The sequence below is a fragment of the Acomys minous genome (genome assembly GCF_964271855.1).
Source record: "Acomys minous genome assembly, chromosome: 14".
NCBI classification, from domain to species: domain Eukaryota; kingdom Metazoa; phylum Chordata; class Mammalia; order Rodentia; family Muridae; genus Acomys; species Acomys minous.
Genome location: NC_140496.1, coordinates 16,377,909 through 16,394,295, shown reverse-complemented (window position 1 = coordinate 16,394,295; position 16,387 = coordinate 16,377,909). Strand labels below are relative to the sequence as shown.

The 16,387-nt window shown below is 46.2% G+C and overlaps 1 protein-coding gene across 1 annotated transcript in view; it reads right to left on the bottom strand.

Moving 5' to 3' along the window:
- Positions 1-13,696, bottom strand: part of CFDP1 (craniofacial development protein 1) — an 82,705-nt gene extending 69,009 nt beyond the window's left edge. Inside the window, exons 1-3 of the mRNA XM_084756697.1 lie at positions 13,481-13,696; positions 4,304-4,421; positions 454-664 (exon numbers count right to left, since the gene is read on the bottom strand). Of these exons, the coding sequence (XP_084612823.1) occupies positions 454-664; positions 4,304-4,421; positions 13,481-13,544 (393 nt within the window). The 5' untranslated portion in view covers positions 13,545-13,696. The remainder of the gene's footprint in view (positions 1-453; positions 665-4,303; positions 4,422-13,480) is intronic.
- Between the last annotated feature and the right edge of the window lie 2,691 nt (positions 13,697-16,387).

Here is a 16,387-nt window from a genome sequence, read left to right as displayed (position 1 = left end):
CACATAGACACAAACATATACTCATAATTTTAAAAAGTAACAAATAAATCTTTGTAAGTTTGTATTGACTTGTATTTAGAAGTGTGTGGGTAAGCCATATGTATACAGGTGCCTTTGGAGGCCAGAAGAGGCACCAGATCCCCTAGAGCTAGAACTTCAGGCATTTGTGAAGCAGCTGGTAAGGGTGCTGAAAATCAACCTCAGGACCTCCGGAAGAGCGGTAAGTTCTCTTAACCACTGAAGCCAACAAGCCAACAAATAAATCCTTAGACGTTTATAAAGGTTTGCTTAACATGTGTCTGATCGGTTCCTGCTGCTGAGGGATGCTCTGTTTCTCCCTTTGCTTTCTGTTGAGATTCAAATCTCGGTCATTTGTAAATTAACATAGGACAGGAAGCTACTGGGAAGGGAGCGCTTCTGGAGAGGCATTTATCCACCAGGCTCTAGGCTTACCTTCACTTGTGAGCCTGGGGCTGCTTTCGCCTTTGGTCCCACGTCGTTGAGGAAGCTGGCCCACAGCTCATCTTCCTTCCTCTTCCTTGCACTCTCTGAGCCAAGGCCTCCTCCTCGCTCCTCCTCATCTTCTTCACTACTGCTGCCTCCAGACTGTTCTTGGCCGTCTTCCTCTTCGTCTTCTAATAAGAGACCACTTTGTTTTTTCTTTCTAATCACCCAGAAAAATAAAGACAAATGCCAAATTAGTCACTCTCTTTTCTCAATCCATAGACCCCCTAACACACCTGAGAGTTCAAATTTGGGACTACTAATAACACAACAGGAAAAACAGAGAAGGTAAGCTAAGCTGAGGCTTAATACTTTAAAGCTATTTATACATGTATTTAATGTGCATATGTGTGTTCCTGGGTGCATGTATGTGCATCATATGCATGAAAGTCTGTGGAGGTCAAGAGAGGGTGTCAAATTCCCTAGAAGTCAGGTTAGACAGTTGCAAACCACCATGTAGATGCTGAGAGCTGAACCTAGATTCTCTGCTAGAGCAGTGACTGTTCTTAACCACTGAGCCATCTTGCCAGCCCTGACCCTCCCCACCAAAAATTTTTGAGTATGTTTATTCATCAACATCAGTATAGTTTAGAATTAGACCATACAGTGAAAAGACACCCACCCACAAGCTTCTCAGTATTTTCAAATTCTTGACATGTTACTCTCTGAGCCCCTGGCATTGCCAGGGTTTTCAATATTGTATTTTAAACAGATTTCTAACAATCTTCATGGTCTGTAATTTGAATCGCTGAAATTCTTATTTACAGACTAAAACAGTGAGTCTAATAGTACTTACAAGTTTAACCACATCCTGTAGGAACTCAGTAAGGCCCCTCATAGAATCACATGTGGGCACTGCCCACGTGAGGAATTACTCTGCATTGCACACATGTTATACTTTGAGAGCAGTCAGTCAAAGGTCTTACATTACAAAGACACATACGCTGTGTACGTGAATTCTTTAGTAAGCATTGCCTTTTTATTACTGCCCCTTTTATTAAATAAAAAGGGAGATGGTTTGCACTCACTGGAAACTTAAACGCAGTATCTTACATCAAGACTGTTATTTTCACTAAGGAAACCCTGAGGCAGGCCTGGCTGCACATCTTTAATCCCAGCATTCAAGGAAGCAGAAGCTTAAGCATCTCTGGGAGTTGGAGGCCAGCTTGGTCTACACAGTGAGTTCCAGGACAGCCAAACTACACAGCAAGAGCCTGTACCCCAAACAAAACAAAACAGACAAAAAACAAGACAAGAAAATACAAAAAACAACCAAAACCCCAACAGCTAAAAACAGAAGACAAGAAAATAACCTAAGATCACCTCATGAGATCAATCTGTTCAGAAAAAGGGTTTTACAAACATAGGTGCTAAATATTGCTTACTTCTAAAAGCCACTCTATCTGGAGAACAAAGTCTACTGACTCTCAAATTTGGTTGTATCATTTTCTTCCAAACACTCTAAAAATACGTAGCACTTTCACGTCACCTCAAAACAAAAATTCAAGCACAGGAAGAGAACTGTGCCCAAGACTTATGAAAGTACACGTTTACACTATGCTGACTAAATGTTCAGTCTGCTTTTGCTTCCATGCCCAAGACAGAAACAAGAGTGACAGAAAGGCCAGCGGTGGTGGCACACGCTGTAATCCCAGCACTCACTAGGCAGACAAGGCGGATTTCTGTGAGTTCGAGGCCAGCCTGGTCTATAGAGCAAGTGAGAAAGAGTTCTACAGAAGACACCCTATCTGAGTTACACCTGATCACGGTTTTCCTAATTTGTTGCACGACTATAATTCAGAACATGGGGGAGCACTATTTAAGGGGGAAATAAATTTAAAAGTTAACTGAAAAAAGTTTAATTTCTATAGCCTTAGATCAAGTAATTCTACACCATCAAATCTGTCTTATAAAAATCCTGTACCAGGCCGGGGGTGGTGGTGCACGCCTTTAATCCCAGCACTCGGGAGGCAGAGGCAGTTGGATCACTGTGAGTTCGAGGCCAGCCTGGTCTACAAAGTGAGTCCAGGACAGCCAAGAATATACAGAGAAACCCTGTTTTGAAAAGCCCCCCCCAAAAGAAAAAATCCTGTACCACTATGTAACGACATGTTCTAACAATGTTTTCTGCAGCCTTTTGCTGTCAAAGGCCATATAATTTAATTGTTCCCCAGTAAGGAGATACTTAAGCCAGGCCTATCACAGAGTGTGACGCTCTAGTCACTGAAAGAACAGGTCTGTCTAGTGGACGCTGTGGTGCCCTCTAAAGTAACGGCCTAAGTGAGAACGTCACAGTGGTGCCTCCTGAATCACACTCCTACTTGGAAGACTGAGACAAGAGGCTTCAAAGTAGCCCAGCCTGGGCAGCGTAGTGAGACCTGTCCAACAGAGCCGGAGGGAGCATCGTGTGTGGTGTGCTGCCGTTTCCATTTTTATTTTTAAATAAGAAGAGCAGGACATATACACCCACACGGAGGATGGCAGCATCTAAGGTAACCGCTTTCCAGGGTAAAAACAGAGGATGTATCCTAAAGCAACAGGTTGTTTGTTTGAAAGATTTATTTACTATATATACAATGTTCTAACTACATGTGTGCCTGCAAAGTAGAAGAGGGCACCAGAAATCATTATAGATGGTTATGAGCCACCATGTGGGTGCTGGGAACTGAACTCAGGACCTCTGTAAGAGCAGCCAGTGCTCCTAATCTCTGAGCCTCTCTCCAGCCCCCAAAGGCCAAGATTTTAATTTTAGAATATCAAAAAATATCTCCTTCATACAGATAGGGCTTAAAAATTCTGGCAATGGGGCTGAAGAGATGGCTCAGAGGTTAAGAGCATTGTCTGTTCTTCCAGAGGTCTTGAGTTCAATTCCCAGGAACCACATGGTGGCTCATAACCACTTATGAGACCTGGTGCCATCTTCTGGTGGGCAGGTAGGCATATAGACAGAACATTGTTTATATTATAAATAAATAAATCTTAAAAAAAAAAAAAAAGATCTGGGAGTGGTGGCACATGCCTTTAATCCCAGCACTTGGGAGGCAGAGGCAGGCTGATCTCTGAGTTTGAGGCCAGCCTGGTCTCCAAAGAGAGTTCCAGGACAGCCAGGGCTACACAGAGAAGCCCTGTCTCGAAAAACCAGAAACAAACAAACAAAAAAAACTTCTGGCAATATAGCTAGGAGTGGTGGTTCATGCCTGCAATCCCTATAGTCCAGGAGGCTGCACCTGAAGGCTAACCTAGGCTACACACGGAGTTCCAGACCAGCCTGTGCTATGGCGCAAAAGTAAACACACACAAAATGTTTAAAAGGAAGGAAGGGAGGGAGTGGTAGCACACGCCTTTAATCCCAGCACTCCGGAGGCAGAGGCAGGCAGATCTCTGTAAATTCGAGTCCAGCCTGGTTTACAAAGCGAGTCCAGGAAAGCTAAGGCTACACAGAGAAACCCTGCCTCGAAAAATAAAACAAAACAAAACAAACAAAAAAAAAAAGAAAGAAAGAAAGGGAGGGAGGGAGGGAGAAATGGAAAGAGGGAGAGAGGGAAGGGAGGGCTGGCTGGTCAGTGGTGGCACATGCTTCTAATTCTAGCACTTGGGGAGGCTGAGGCAGGGGATCTCCTTGAGTTCAAGGCCAGCCTGTTCTACAGGGCAAGTTCTAGCACAGTCAGGATTGCTACACAGAGAAACCCTTTCTCAAAAACAAAACAAAACAAAACAGACAGACAGACAGACACCTATCATCAGAGCAACTCAGTAGTAAAGACAGCTCTTATTGTAAGGTCCTGGGGGGCAGCGTCACCTGGCTGGAACGCTCTGGGCCTGCCTTCTTTTCCCTTTGGTTTTCTCAGCCTGGTCTTCACCGTCCACTTCGTCTTCCTTCACTAATTCATTGACATCATCCTCACTGTACTCTGCACCTGAAATCATAGAACAGGGGTCAGACAGTTGAAACAAAGTTATTTTTTTTTCTTTTAGTTTTTCTAGACAGGGTTTCTCTGTGTAGCCTTAGCTGTCCTAGACTCACTTGTAGACAAGGCTGGCCTCGAACTCACAGAGATCTGCCTACCTCTGCCTCTGAGTGCTGGACTGCAGGTGTGTGCCTCCATGCCTACCTGGAACAATGATTTTTCACAGAACACTAAGCACAGCGTCTGAGACAGGTATAGCTGCACACATGATGATGCTTAGCACGTGGGAGGCAGAGGCAGGGGAATCAGAAGTTTAGACGTGTGCTTTGTTACAGAGAGGGTGAATTGGCCTGGGCTACATGAGACCCTGTCTCTGTTTTTTTGTTTTTTGTTTTTTTTTTGGAGACAGAGTCTCTCTGTGTAGCCCTGGCTGTCCTAAACTCGCTTTGTAGACCAGGCTGGCCTCGAACTCACAGCGACTCACCTGCCTCTGCCTCCTGAGTGCTGGGATTAAAGGTGTGTGCCACCACTGTCCAGCAAATAAATAAATCTTTAAAAAGAAAAATAGGGGCTGGAGAGATGGCTCAGAAGTTAAGAGCTCTAGCTGCTCTTCCAGAGGTCCTGAGTTCAATTCCTGGCTGAGCTGGGTCTATAGCTCAGTGCTAAAGCACCTGTCCATTAAAATGCAGGCAGAGATGAGCTGGAGAGGTGGCTCAGAGGTTAAGAGCACCGACTGCTCTTCCAGAGGTCCTGAGTTCAATTCCCACAACCACATGGTGGGTCACGACCATCTATAATGAGATCTGGTGCTCTCTTCTGGCTTGCAGGCAGAATACTGTATGCATAATAAATAAATCCTTTTTCTTTTTAAGGCAGGCAGAAGGGCTGAAGAGATGGCTTAGCAGTTGACATCAATGTCTGCTCTCCCAGAGGTCCTGAGTTCAAATCCCTGCAACCACATGGCGGCGGCTCACAGCCCTTACACTGGGATCTGACGCCTCCTTCTGACATGTAGTGGGCATACATGCAGATATAGCACTCACACACGTAAAATAAATAAATACATCTTTAAAAAAAGGAAAAAAGGCAGGTTTGGCAAGAAGGAACACTGTACCCACAGAAGTGGAATTCAGAAGTAAGAGGCACCTCCAAAGCATGGCGGCAATGCTTGTGACCCCAGCACATGAAGGGGAAGCTTACTCAAGGAGACCAGTCTGGACTTTCATCCTGGCTGTGATTATTTGATTTAAAAAAAAAAAAAAAGAACGCTACAAGGAAGCTAGGCATGGTGGCCCACACCTTTGTTCCCAGCACTTGGGAAGCAGAGGCAGGCAGACCTCTGCGAGTTCAAGGACAGCCTCGTCTACAGAGCAAGTTCCAGGACAGCCAGAGTTATAGAGAGAAACCTTGACTAGGAAAAACAAAACAAAAAACCAACAAGCTGGGTGTGGTGAGGCAGCCAGATCTCTGTGAGTTTAAGGCCAGCCTGGTCTACAGAGTGAGCCTAGGACAGCCAGGGTTATTATACAGAGAAACCCTGTCTCAAAAAGCCTATATAAACTATCCTAAAAAAGAGAAGTAAAATGTCCAGTTATATCAGCTGTCAGCTGGTAACAAATTAGAAAAGTGATAATATGAATAGGAATCATATTTGTTTAAAACTTTTTTTTTTTATTGACAAAAGTCAACACTGCTAGCCGGTTGAGATGATGCATGTCTGTAATCCTAGCACTTGGGGAGGCCGAGGCAGGTGGATCCCCGTGAGTTCGAGGCCAGCCTGGTCTACAAAGTGAGTCCAGGACAGCCAGGGCTACACAGAGAAGCCCTGTGGTGGGGAGAGTCAACACTGCTGCCATTTGGCATTGGGCACATCACAAAGCTCTAGAGGGAGGAGCACACACTTGCTACTTCTTAAGAAGACTTTTTAAAGTATGTGTGTGTGGAGGGGGGGGGGTACGTGCACATGTGAGTGCAGGTCCTTGTAAAGTAGAGAACTAGAGCCACACACAGGTGGTTGTTAGCTACCCCATGGGGATGTTGAGAACTAAACTAGGAAAAACAAAACAAAAAAACCAACAAGCTGGGTGTGGTGAGGCAGCCAGATCTCTGTGAGTTTGAGGCCAGCCTGGTCTACAGAGTGAGCAACAGCAAGAGCACCTCACTTTCTTAATCACTGAGCCACCTCCAGACCTCAGCGTAGAGTTCTTCAGTTCTGACAGACATATTTTAATTCACCTTGGAAGCTGTCTTAACAAGGTTTTTATTGCTGTGATAAAACACTATGACCAATAGCAACTTGAAGAGGAAAGGGTTTATTTCATCTTCCAGCTTACAGTCCATCTGAAAGGAGGCAAGGCAAAGTCTGGAGGCAAGAACCCATGCAGACATCACAGAATTTGCTTCCCACAGCTTGCTCAGTCTGTTTCCCTATAGCACCCAGGACCACCAGCCCAGGAGTAGCAGGGCACACATCAACCATCAATCATTAAAATGCATGGGGTTGCCAACGGGTCCATCTGGTGGGGGCATTTTCTAATTGAGGCTCCCACTTCCCAAATGACTCTGGCGTGTGTCAGGCTGACAAAAACCAGCCAGCAAAGAAACCCTGATGAAATGGAAATAAAAGCACTACCATTCACTGAGAGCAAATGAAGAAAGGGCAACTGCACAAAGCAGAAACAAAAAGCCCCAGAACAATCAAATACATATATATACCTTTTTGTCTGTTTGCCCTCTTTCAAAAAGTATTTCTGCTGGGCTTGGTGGCACACACCTTTAATTTCAGCACTCGGAAGGCAGAGGCAGGCAGACCTCTGAGTTCCAGGCCAGCCTGGTCTACAAAGCGAGTCCAGGACAGCCAGGACTACAAGAGGAACCCTGTCTCAAAAAACAAACAAACAAGAATATTTCTGTTTTTTTATTTTGTTTTGAGATGGTCATGTATACCCCAAGTCGGCCTCAAATGCATAAGATGGGCCTTCAATTTCTGACCCTCCCACCTCTGGCTCCCAAATGCTAAGATTACAGAGGTGTGTTACCTCACCCCGGAGCCAAACAGTACCTCCCCCAACTTCTTCACAAGAGAATCTTAAGAAGTTGTCGGTGTCTTACTAAACTTCAAATTAAAAGTTTTGTTCCACGATATGATGCAGGCAGGATCCCCGGGCTCTCGCTCCTGTGCCATCCTTGCCACTTTTACTGGGCATGGGTTAGCGCTCATGCCTCACCTCCACCTTCCACACAGACTGGCGTTCAGAGGAGCACAGCCCACATTACAGTCTTCCTATCTCTCCTCTGCGGTCACCTCTGACAAACGCTCTCTCTCCACACCTTTCTTGTCTTGTGGCTGCGGTACACACGGGTACGGTGTAGGCTGACAGTAAGTTCCCCAGGCTCACAGGCAAACAGGGTGTACAGGAGTAGGAGGGGAGGAGGGAAAGGAGCCCTGGGGCGCACACTGTTTGGTCTTCTCCAGTTGCTGCTCTCCTCAGAGGCACCCCTCTGGGAGGACAACACAGGGAGACTGCCCAGACTAACATCCCACACAGCGAGCTCAGCTGCTACCTTTTTTTTTTTTTTTTTTAAAGACAAGGTCTCATTAAGTACCCTTACCTAGAATGAAACTCACTATGTAGATCAGGCTAGCCTCAAATTCATCTCTGAGGCTGTCTGTCTGCCTGCTTCTGCTCCCAGCCACCACTCCCAGCACTGGGCTACCGTCCAAACCGGTGGACTACCTGCTTATGCTCTCCGGCCCTCAGCTTTTTCATCTGTAAAACGGACAGGACGAAAGCACACATCCTCAAGCGCTGTGTGACTGAGTTAGTAGTGAGTTACCATTAAAGCGTTTTAAAGGTATGTGCACACAAAAGGCATTTGTGAACAGGGACCAGCCAACCTCTCACTAAATGGTGACTCACTGACGCCCTTCTCTCAGCTTCCTCAAGACTGAGAGCAGAAAGCTGGAGAAGAGCCCTCCTCTCACCGCGCCTACAGCACCACTATACAACTCTCAACCACTCCATACAATAGCAAGTACAGTATGTCAGGCAAAAGAAACAAAAGGATCAGAAAAATTCAGCCTTGACATAATTATCTACTTGAAAAATACAAAACCATCCAGAACTGATATATATGGGTTGAACAACTTTGAAGAATGCAGTGTTAGCACGTCAAAGTATTGTATTCTCTTTGTGTTTGTTTCTGAGACAAGGTAACAAGCCTCGGCTGTCCTGGATTCACTGTAGACCAGACTGTTCTGGAACTCACAGAGATCCACTGCCTCTGCCTCCAGAGTGCTGGGATTAAAGGCGTGGCCACCAGGCCCAGCTCAAGTACTGCATTGTCTTGTTCTAGCAATCAATAACCAATTAGAAATAAAAGACCTACATAGACCTACCATGGTCACATACTGGTAAAGAAGCTTGTTAAGTTACCAATTCTCTCCAAACTGACCTACAGGTTCTATGCAATTCCAACAAAACCCATGCACAGTATCTGGGGAGAAACTGGGGCCACTTGAGCTGCAAGGGAACCTGTCTGGATGGAGGCCAACAGCCAGGAGGAGAGGGTAGTAATGAGAACAGTGCAGGAGGCTTAACACAGGTTCCACATAACAATGAAGATTCCAGAGAAACAATACAGAAAAAAATTTTCTGGGAAGAAGCTTCTAGAAGGCTCACCGACTGCAAACAAAGTCAAACCAAAGTGTATAATGCTGGCGATGCTGGCAATCCGGCTTCAGGAAAATAGGAGCAAAGAGAAGATTCTTTCTGAGACAAACAGATCCTACACAGTGAGCAGAAAAGCAAATGTTTATTATCCTCCGCAGCACTGGGGATCAGACCCCAGATCCTGCAGATGGAGGACAAGCCCTCTATCTCTGAGCAGCATCTCCAGCCCGGAAGACAGACTTACTGGCAACACCAAGATGGAAAGCTGCTTCCAACCTATAATCCGGTTATCAACCAACCATCGAACAGGCCTGAGGTAAGAGGCCTGAGGTAACCTCCAGGCATCCCAGGCCTCAGAACAATGCTTCTGCCCTGCGTCCTTCCTCAAAAAGCCATTAAATGGTTTCCTCTCATTTTGATGGAAAAGGTCAAAAAAGACCTTGTATACCAAGCAGGAGGGAATCTGAGGTTCAGGAACTCAAAGTTACACCAGTTACGTATGGCCATCAAGGCCAGCCTGGTGTACAACACCCCCCCCCCAATGAAGGAGGGTGGGGTGGGGGGGAGTGGCAGGAAGGAGGCTGGAGACAGAGAGATAATATGGAGAACAGAAAAGGAATAAAGGAGACTTGAAAGAGTGGTAATGATGGTGAAAGACCCAAGGTTTAAATTTCCAACAGGCAGAGAGGGAGAAACCACACCAAAATAAAGCAAGGCCAAGGCGGAAATAAACTTCCAAGAGATGAAGATAAAAGCTAATGTCAAGAGTATGGGCAGCTAAACTAAAACCGAGAACAGCAAGACGGCACCCGGAGATTAGCATTGCCACCAGGAAAGAACGCGCCAACTCCCCCCCCCCCCCCCCCCCCGGTGTGGTCCTCTAATGCCTACACACACACACGCACGCACACGCACACGCACGCCCCCCCCCACGCATGCACACACACGCACGCATGCATGCGCATGCACACACACATGCACACACGCACACGCACACACACAGAGTAAAACAAAGCAATCATTAATACCAGAGAGAGGCAGTTAGTTAGAGCAATCAGCAGCACACCACACAGCTCAGCAGTGAACAGAGTGTTCATGCAATCAGCAAAAAGGCAAACACGAAATGCTAGCCAGGCATGGTGGCGCACCCCTTTAATCCCAGCACTTGGGAGGCAGAGGTAGGCAGATTGTTGTGAGTTCGAGGCCAGCCTGGTCTACAAAGCGAATCCAGGACAGCCAAGGCTACATAGAGAAACCCTGTCTCAAGAAACCAAACCAAACCAAACCAAAAACCAAAATGCTTAGCTAATCACAACAGGTGTGAGGCAAGGGGAGAAACAGAGGCCTACAGGCTGAAGAACGTATGTTGGAGACAGGAGAATGAGCTCAGGTGCTAAGCAGAGGCTCACTGTGCATGGATTAAGGCAGAAGAAACTAGCAAAGCCAAACTGGAGAAGGGGAAAGCAGTTCCTTAAATGGACGGAAATATCCGACATGACATATGACAAAACCATCCATGCAGACAAAAAAACTCACACTCCAGGCCAGCCTGGTCTACAAAGTGAGTCTAGGACACAGAGAAAGCCTGTCTCGAAAAACCAAATAAAATAAAGTAAAATAAAAACAAAAAGCCTTTGTGCTTACAGAAAGGAACGAAGTTCCTTTTCAGCACCCATGACAACTGCAACTCCAACTCCAGGAGTTCTGACATTCTCTTCTGGCTTCCTCAGGAACCCACACACGTGTACATATATATGCAGACATATGCATGAAATGTAAAAAGTAAATCTTAAAATGTTTACCCACCCCCAGCCCCTGTGGTACTTATGTGCATGCCTTCCTGTGGGTGCCATAGGGCTAACCTAGAGTGTCATTCTTAAAAAGCTGGCCACCTTTCGAGAAAGGTCTCCCATGGCCTGGAGCTTACTATTAGGCTAGTCTGGCTTGCAGGAGGACATCCTCCTGTCTCTTCCCAGCACTGATGCTATCATCTAAGTGTTGAGCATTTATAGCAGGCGTCTGACCACATGGATTCCTGAAAGTGAATTCTGGTCTTCCTGCTTGAAAAGCGCGCATTTTACCAACTGAGGCATCTCCCCAGACTTACTTCCTCTCTCCAAGACAGGGTCTTATTACATTACCTTGGCTGGCCTAGAATTTACACCGTTAACCAGGCTACTTTCAAACTTAGAGCAATCCTCGGGCCTCAGCACCCACCAAATTTCTAGGCTTATCTTTCATACTCGGTACAATATAACTTTTAAAAAATATGTTTTGGGGCTGGAGAGATGGCTCAGAGGTTAAGAGCACCAGCTGTTCTTCCAAAGGTCCTGAGTTCAAATCCCAGCAACCACATGGTGGCTCACAGCCATCTATAATGAGATATGGTGCCCTCTTCTAGGATGCAAGCACAACACTGTATACATAATAAATAAATAAATCTTTAAAAAAAATTTTTAAGACAGTTTCTCTTGGCTGTCCTGGATTCACTTTGTAGACCAGGCTGACCGCGAACTCACAGAGATCTGCGTGCCTCTGCTGGGATTAAAGGTGTGCGCCATAACATGTGCCCACAACATAACTCTCTGATTGGATGGACAAATAAGAGTGCCTAGGAGGTAGGTGTGTGTGTGTGTGTGTGTGTGTATGTGTACAGTGGCTAAAGGAAGATGTGGGCACCCACAAGCTACCTCCAGCTTTTATGTGCGTTCTGGGCACATAAACTCAGGACCTTATGTTGTGGGGCAAGCCTTTTTTTTTTTTTGATTATTTATTACTTTTGTGTGTGCTGGTGTTTTGCCTGCATGTATGTATGTGTGAGGGTGCTGATTCCCCAGAACTTGGCTTTCAGGCAGTTATGAGGTGCCATGTGGGCGCTGGGAATTGAACCTGGGTCCTCTGAAAAAGCAGTCAGTGCTCTTAACCGCTGGGCCATCTCTTCAGCTAGAACAAGCCTTCTTATCTGCAACCCCTATAGTTGCTTTTTACCTAAGCAGCTACACTGGAGTAAATAACTTTGAGGAAATGGTTAAGCCAGAGTGAGGTGCAAGATAAGGAAGTGGTATGTTTTGGTAGGTATTAATATACCTTGGCCTGGAGAGGTGGCTCAGTGATTAAGAGCGCTGGCTGCTTTTTCAAAGGACCCAAGTTCAATTATTAGCCCCTTTCTTTTTCTTTTTGGTTTTCTGAGACAGGGTTTCTCTGTGTAGCCCTGGCTGTCCTACACTCACTTAGTAGACCAGGTTGGCTTCGAATTCACAGAGATCCCCCTGCCTCTGCCTCCCAAGTACTGGGATTACAGGTGTGAGCCACCGAGCGGCTTATTAGCCCCTTTCAATAATTGTCTTTCATAATTGTCTTTGACTCAACTTCCAAGGGATCCGATCCATGCCTCTTCTAGGCTCTGAAGAAACCAGGTACGCATGCAACACACAAGTGTACATGCAGGCAAAACACCCATACACATAAAATAAAAAATTTAAAAATGATTTGTCTGGACCTCACATAAGTTGAGATTCTTAATGTGCTCCCTGAAGCCCCTGCCCCCAAAGGAAGAAAAGAAGCCAGCGAAGCGGTTAAGAGTATGTGCTACACTTCCAGAGAACCTCACTTTGGTTCCCAGCATCCATGTTGGGTGGTGGCTCTGAACTGAGTGTAACTCCAGCTCTGGGGGATCCAACACTCACTTCTGGCCTCTCTGGCCACCTGAACATACACACGCAAATAAAAATAATAATGAGAGGCTGGCGAGATGGCTCAGGTCTATAACCACCTGTAACTCCAGTCCCAGAAGATCTGGGTAGCCTTTTCTGACCCTTAGAAGCCTTAGGCACACACATAACGCACAGGCACACACATAACGCACAGGCACACAAGCAGGAAAATCAGTGATATATGTTATAAAGTTAACCTTTAAAAATAAAACTTAAAAAAAAAAAAAAAAGATCTCCAAAGGGGGCAGTGAGTAGTCACTGCAAAGACACAAAATACATTATAACATGAACTTTTCTAACAAGCCGATCCCTTGTGAACCCGGAGTCGGACAGATCAGCCTCGGACGTGGAGGAAGCTTGGCCATTCCCTAAGAATAACCTCCAGTGTCCGGGTCGGCTCCAGAACGCTCCAGAGCAACGATGCCCTCAGCCTGGCAGCTTCACGTGCCAGTTCCCGCGCTCCGAGGGGGCGGCGGCCCAGGAAAGCAGCTGTGCAGAATCGACCCACTCGCGTTCCCGACCGGCTGAGGGCCAGGGTCTGACCCGGACGCTGGAGGCCACGCGCTGTGAGGGGGGGGCACCTCGCGATCACCAGGCCCACGCCCAGGGGGACCTGAGGAGCCTCGAGTGAGGCGTGAAGCATGGGAACCACCCTCCTCTCGCCTCAAGCCCAGTCGCTCACCAGAAGGCACGTAGTCCTCATCCTCGTCCGACGTGGAGAAGTCTTCGGAGTCGAATTCCTCCATGCTGCTGTCACTCGGGGCCTGCTAACCACACGATTGCGGCCACTGCCCCAAATTAGCGAAGCTCTAGGGCGAGACCATAGAGCTGCAGGGCCAGCAGCTAGGGCCGCCCTAGAGGCGTGCGCACATGCGCAGACGGTGCCACGTGGTCAAGTACGACACTTCCGGCCCGTGCAGCTGGCCCTTCTATATTCTGATAGCTCCTGTAAGATTCCAGACCCTCCCGGAAGCGATGCATTCTGGGGCTTGTAGTCTTCGGTGCTACCCTGCATTCTTGGTGGAGATTGGCTTCTCTGCGGAAATAGTTGTCTCTCTTTATGCGTGTTTTTTTATTTTCAAATTCGCTTACTCGCTATGTCTTGTTTGTCTCGGGTTTCTTTTTTTGTAATTCTCAAATCAGTCATTAAAATGTTACTCCCGGACATGCGCAGGTCGAAGAGATGCTAACTTCCCAGCGACTTTTTAGCAACACTGAGGCTCCGCCTTCTGATTTAATTCCCCCGCTAGAATCGAGTCCTTTAATGAAGTTTTAGTGACTTTTCCCCTGCGTTTTTTCCCCCTAGGTGATTTTCAAAGGCTGAAATGGCTCCCAAGAATACTAAGGAAATGCTGTATTCTAAGTTGAAGACAGCCCACGACGTGCCTTCTTGAGAAAATCTGCCTGTTAAGTAAGTTACATTCAGGCCTGAGTTACAAATGCTATCGGCAGGTAGTTCAATGTTGAAAAATCAGCAATCAGGTAATCAACTAAAGAGAAAGGGAGCCCCGCTTATCTACGAGTGAAGCCACTGCACAAAGTGCTAAATTGACACCTTTAGTGCATGCTGAAGCAACAGGAATGATGCTGCTTTTACAGCGGACCTGGGTTGTGTTCCCAGCATCTCCTACTTGGTGGTTCACTACCGCCCAGAAGTCCAGTTCTGACCTCAGTGGGCACCAGGCATGTACGTGGTACTCAGGCATACACACGGGCAGGTACTTACCCATAAAATAAAAATAAACGAAATTTTAGAAAAAATTGTGAATCCGTGAGGGAGAGGAGAATGTGACCTAATCCCAGCACCTGAAAGGCAGAGGCAGGAGGATCTCTGGGAGTTCGAGACCAACCTGATCTACCAAGGGAGTCCAGGACAGCTAAGGCTACATGGAGAAACCCTGTCTTGGGGGCGGGGGGCAGATGTGACGGGGCTGGAGAGCTAAAAGCACTGTCTACTGTTCAGAGGTCCTGATTCGATTCCCAGCAACCACATGATGGCTCACAACCATCTATATTGAAATCTGATGCCCTTTTCTGTCATGCAGGCATATAAGCAGATAGAGCATTCGTACATAAAATAAGTAAAATCTTTTTAAAATATTTAGTTGTTATTGTGTATACAGTGTTTTGCCTGCATGTACCCCTTCACTCCAGATGAGGGCGCCAGATCTCATAATAGATGATTGTGAGCCACCATGTGGTCGTTGGGAATTGAACTCAGGACCTTTGGAAGAGGGGCGAGTGCACTTGAGCTATCTCTCCAGCCCAATAAATAAAATCTTAAAAAAAAAAAAAAAAAAAGAATGTGTCCCAATGCTTGATTGTGGCCTCAAACTTAAGCATGTCAACGCCTCTGCATTTGGTCCTTACACCAAGATGCTTAACAAAATGAGGCAAAGAGCCAAGCGTGGCGGTGCACGCCTTTCATCCCAGCACTTAGGAGGCAGAGACAGGTAGATCTCTGTGAATTCCAGGCCAACCTGGTCTCCATAAAATATTCCAGGTCAGCTAACACTATATAGTGATACTCAATTAAAAAAAAAAGTATTGGGCTGCAGAGTTGGCTTAAGTGAACCCATAAAACTATATATAAACTACCATTTTCAGATTAAAATATCATTATATTCCACTATGGGAAATGACAATCAGAAACAACTGCAGGCAAGACACCAAGAGTTACTGGCTACTTGTATGAAGTAACAGGTGTTTTCCAGCCCTAGTGATGATGCTCTTGACTACAGAAAGTCTGCGTCTCTACTTCTAGAATTATGTAAAGCAGGGAACGGATAGACATAGATGTCATTACAGTGGCATTGCAGTGATCTGGGACCAGATACTGTTAAGGAAAACAGGCTTATGTAGAGATGCAGAATTTACACATCAAAACGTACTTAGTGCAAGCCTGTAGCTTAGACCTCAGGCTTGTGTAGTCACCACCCATCAATATTAAAACATTTCCATCACCCTCAGGAAAGACCCCTTTAACCAACAGTAGTGCCACCAGTGCCACCGAGTCACCAGTGTCTGTGGACTGGCCTGTTCTGTCTATTTCATGTGGTTGCCTTTTTATACTTAGCATGGCATTTTCAAATGCAGAATTGGGCCCTCATATAGTATTTTACCTTTTTCCCCCCTATTTTTTAAAACAATTATTTATTTTATATGTGTTGAAATTTTGCCTGCATTTCTCAGAGAGTTGGATCCCCTGAAACTGGAGTTACAGACAGTTGTTAGATGCCATGTGCTGGGAATTGAACCCAGCTCCCCTGGAAAAGCAATCAGTGCTCTTAACCACTGAGACATCTACACACACACACACACACACACACACACCACCCCCTCTTTTTTGTTGTTTTTTTGGTTTTTCGAGACAGGGTTTCTATGTATAGCTCTGACTATCCTAGACTTGCTTTGTAGACCAAGCTGGCCTCGAACTGAAAGGGATCCACCTGCCTCTGCCTCCGGAGTGCTGGGATTGAAGGTGTGCACCGCCACTCCTGGCAATATTTTATCATTGGAGGAACTTCCAGGCTGTTTTCCAAGGAAAACCCCTGTGTATATTAGCAGCAGCAACAGCAGCATATACGAA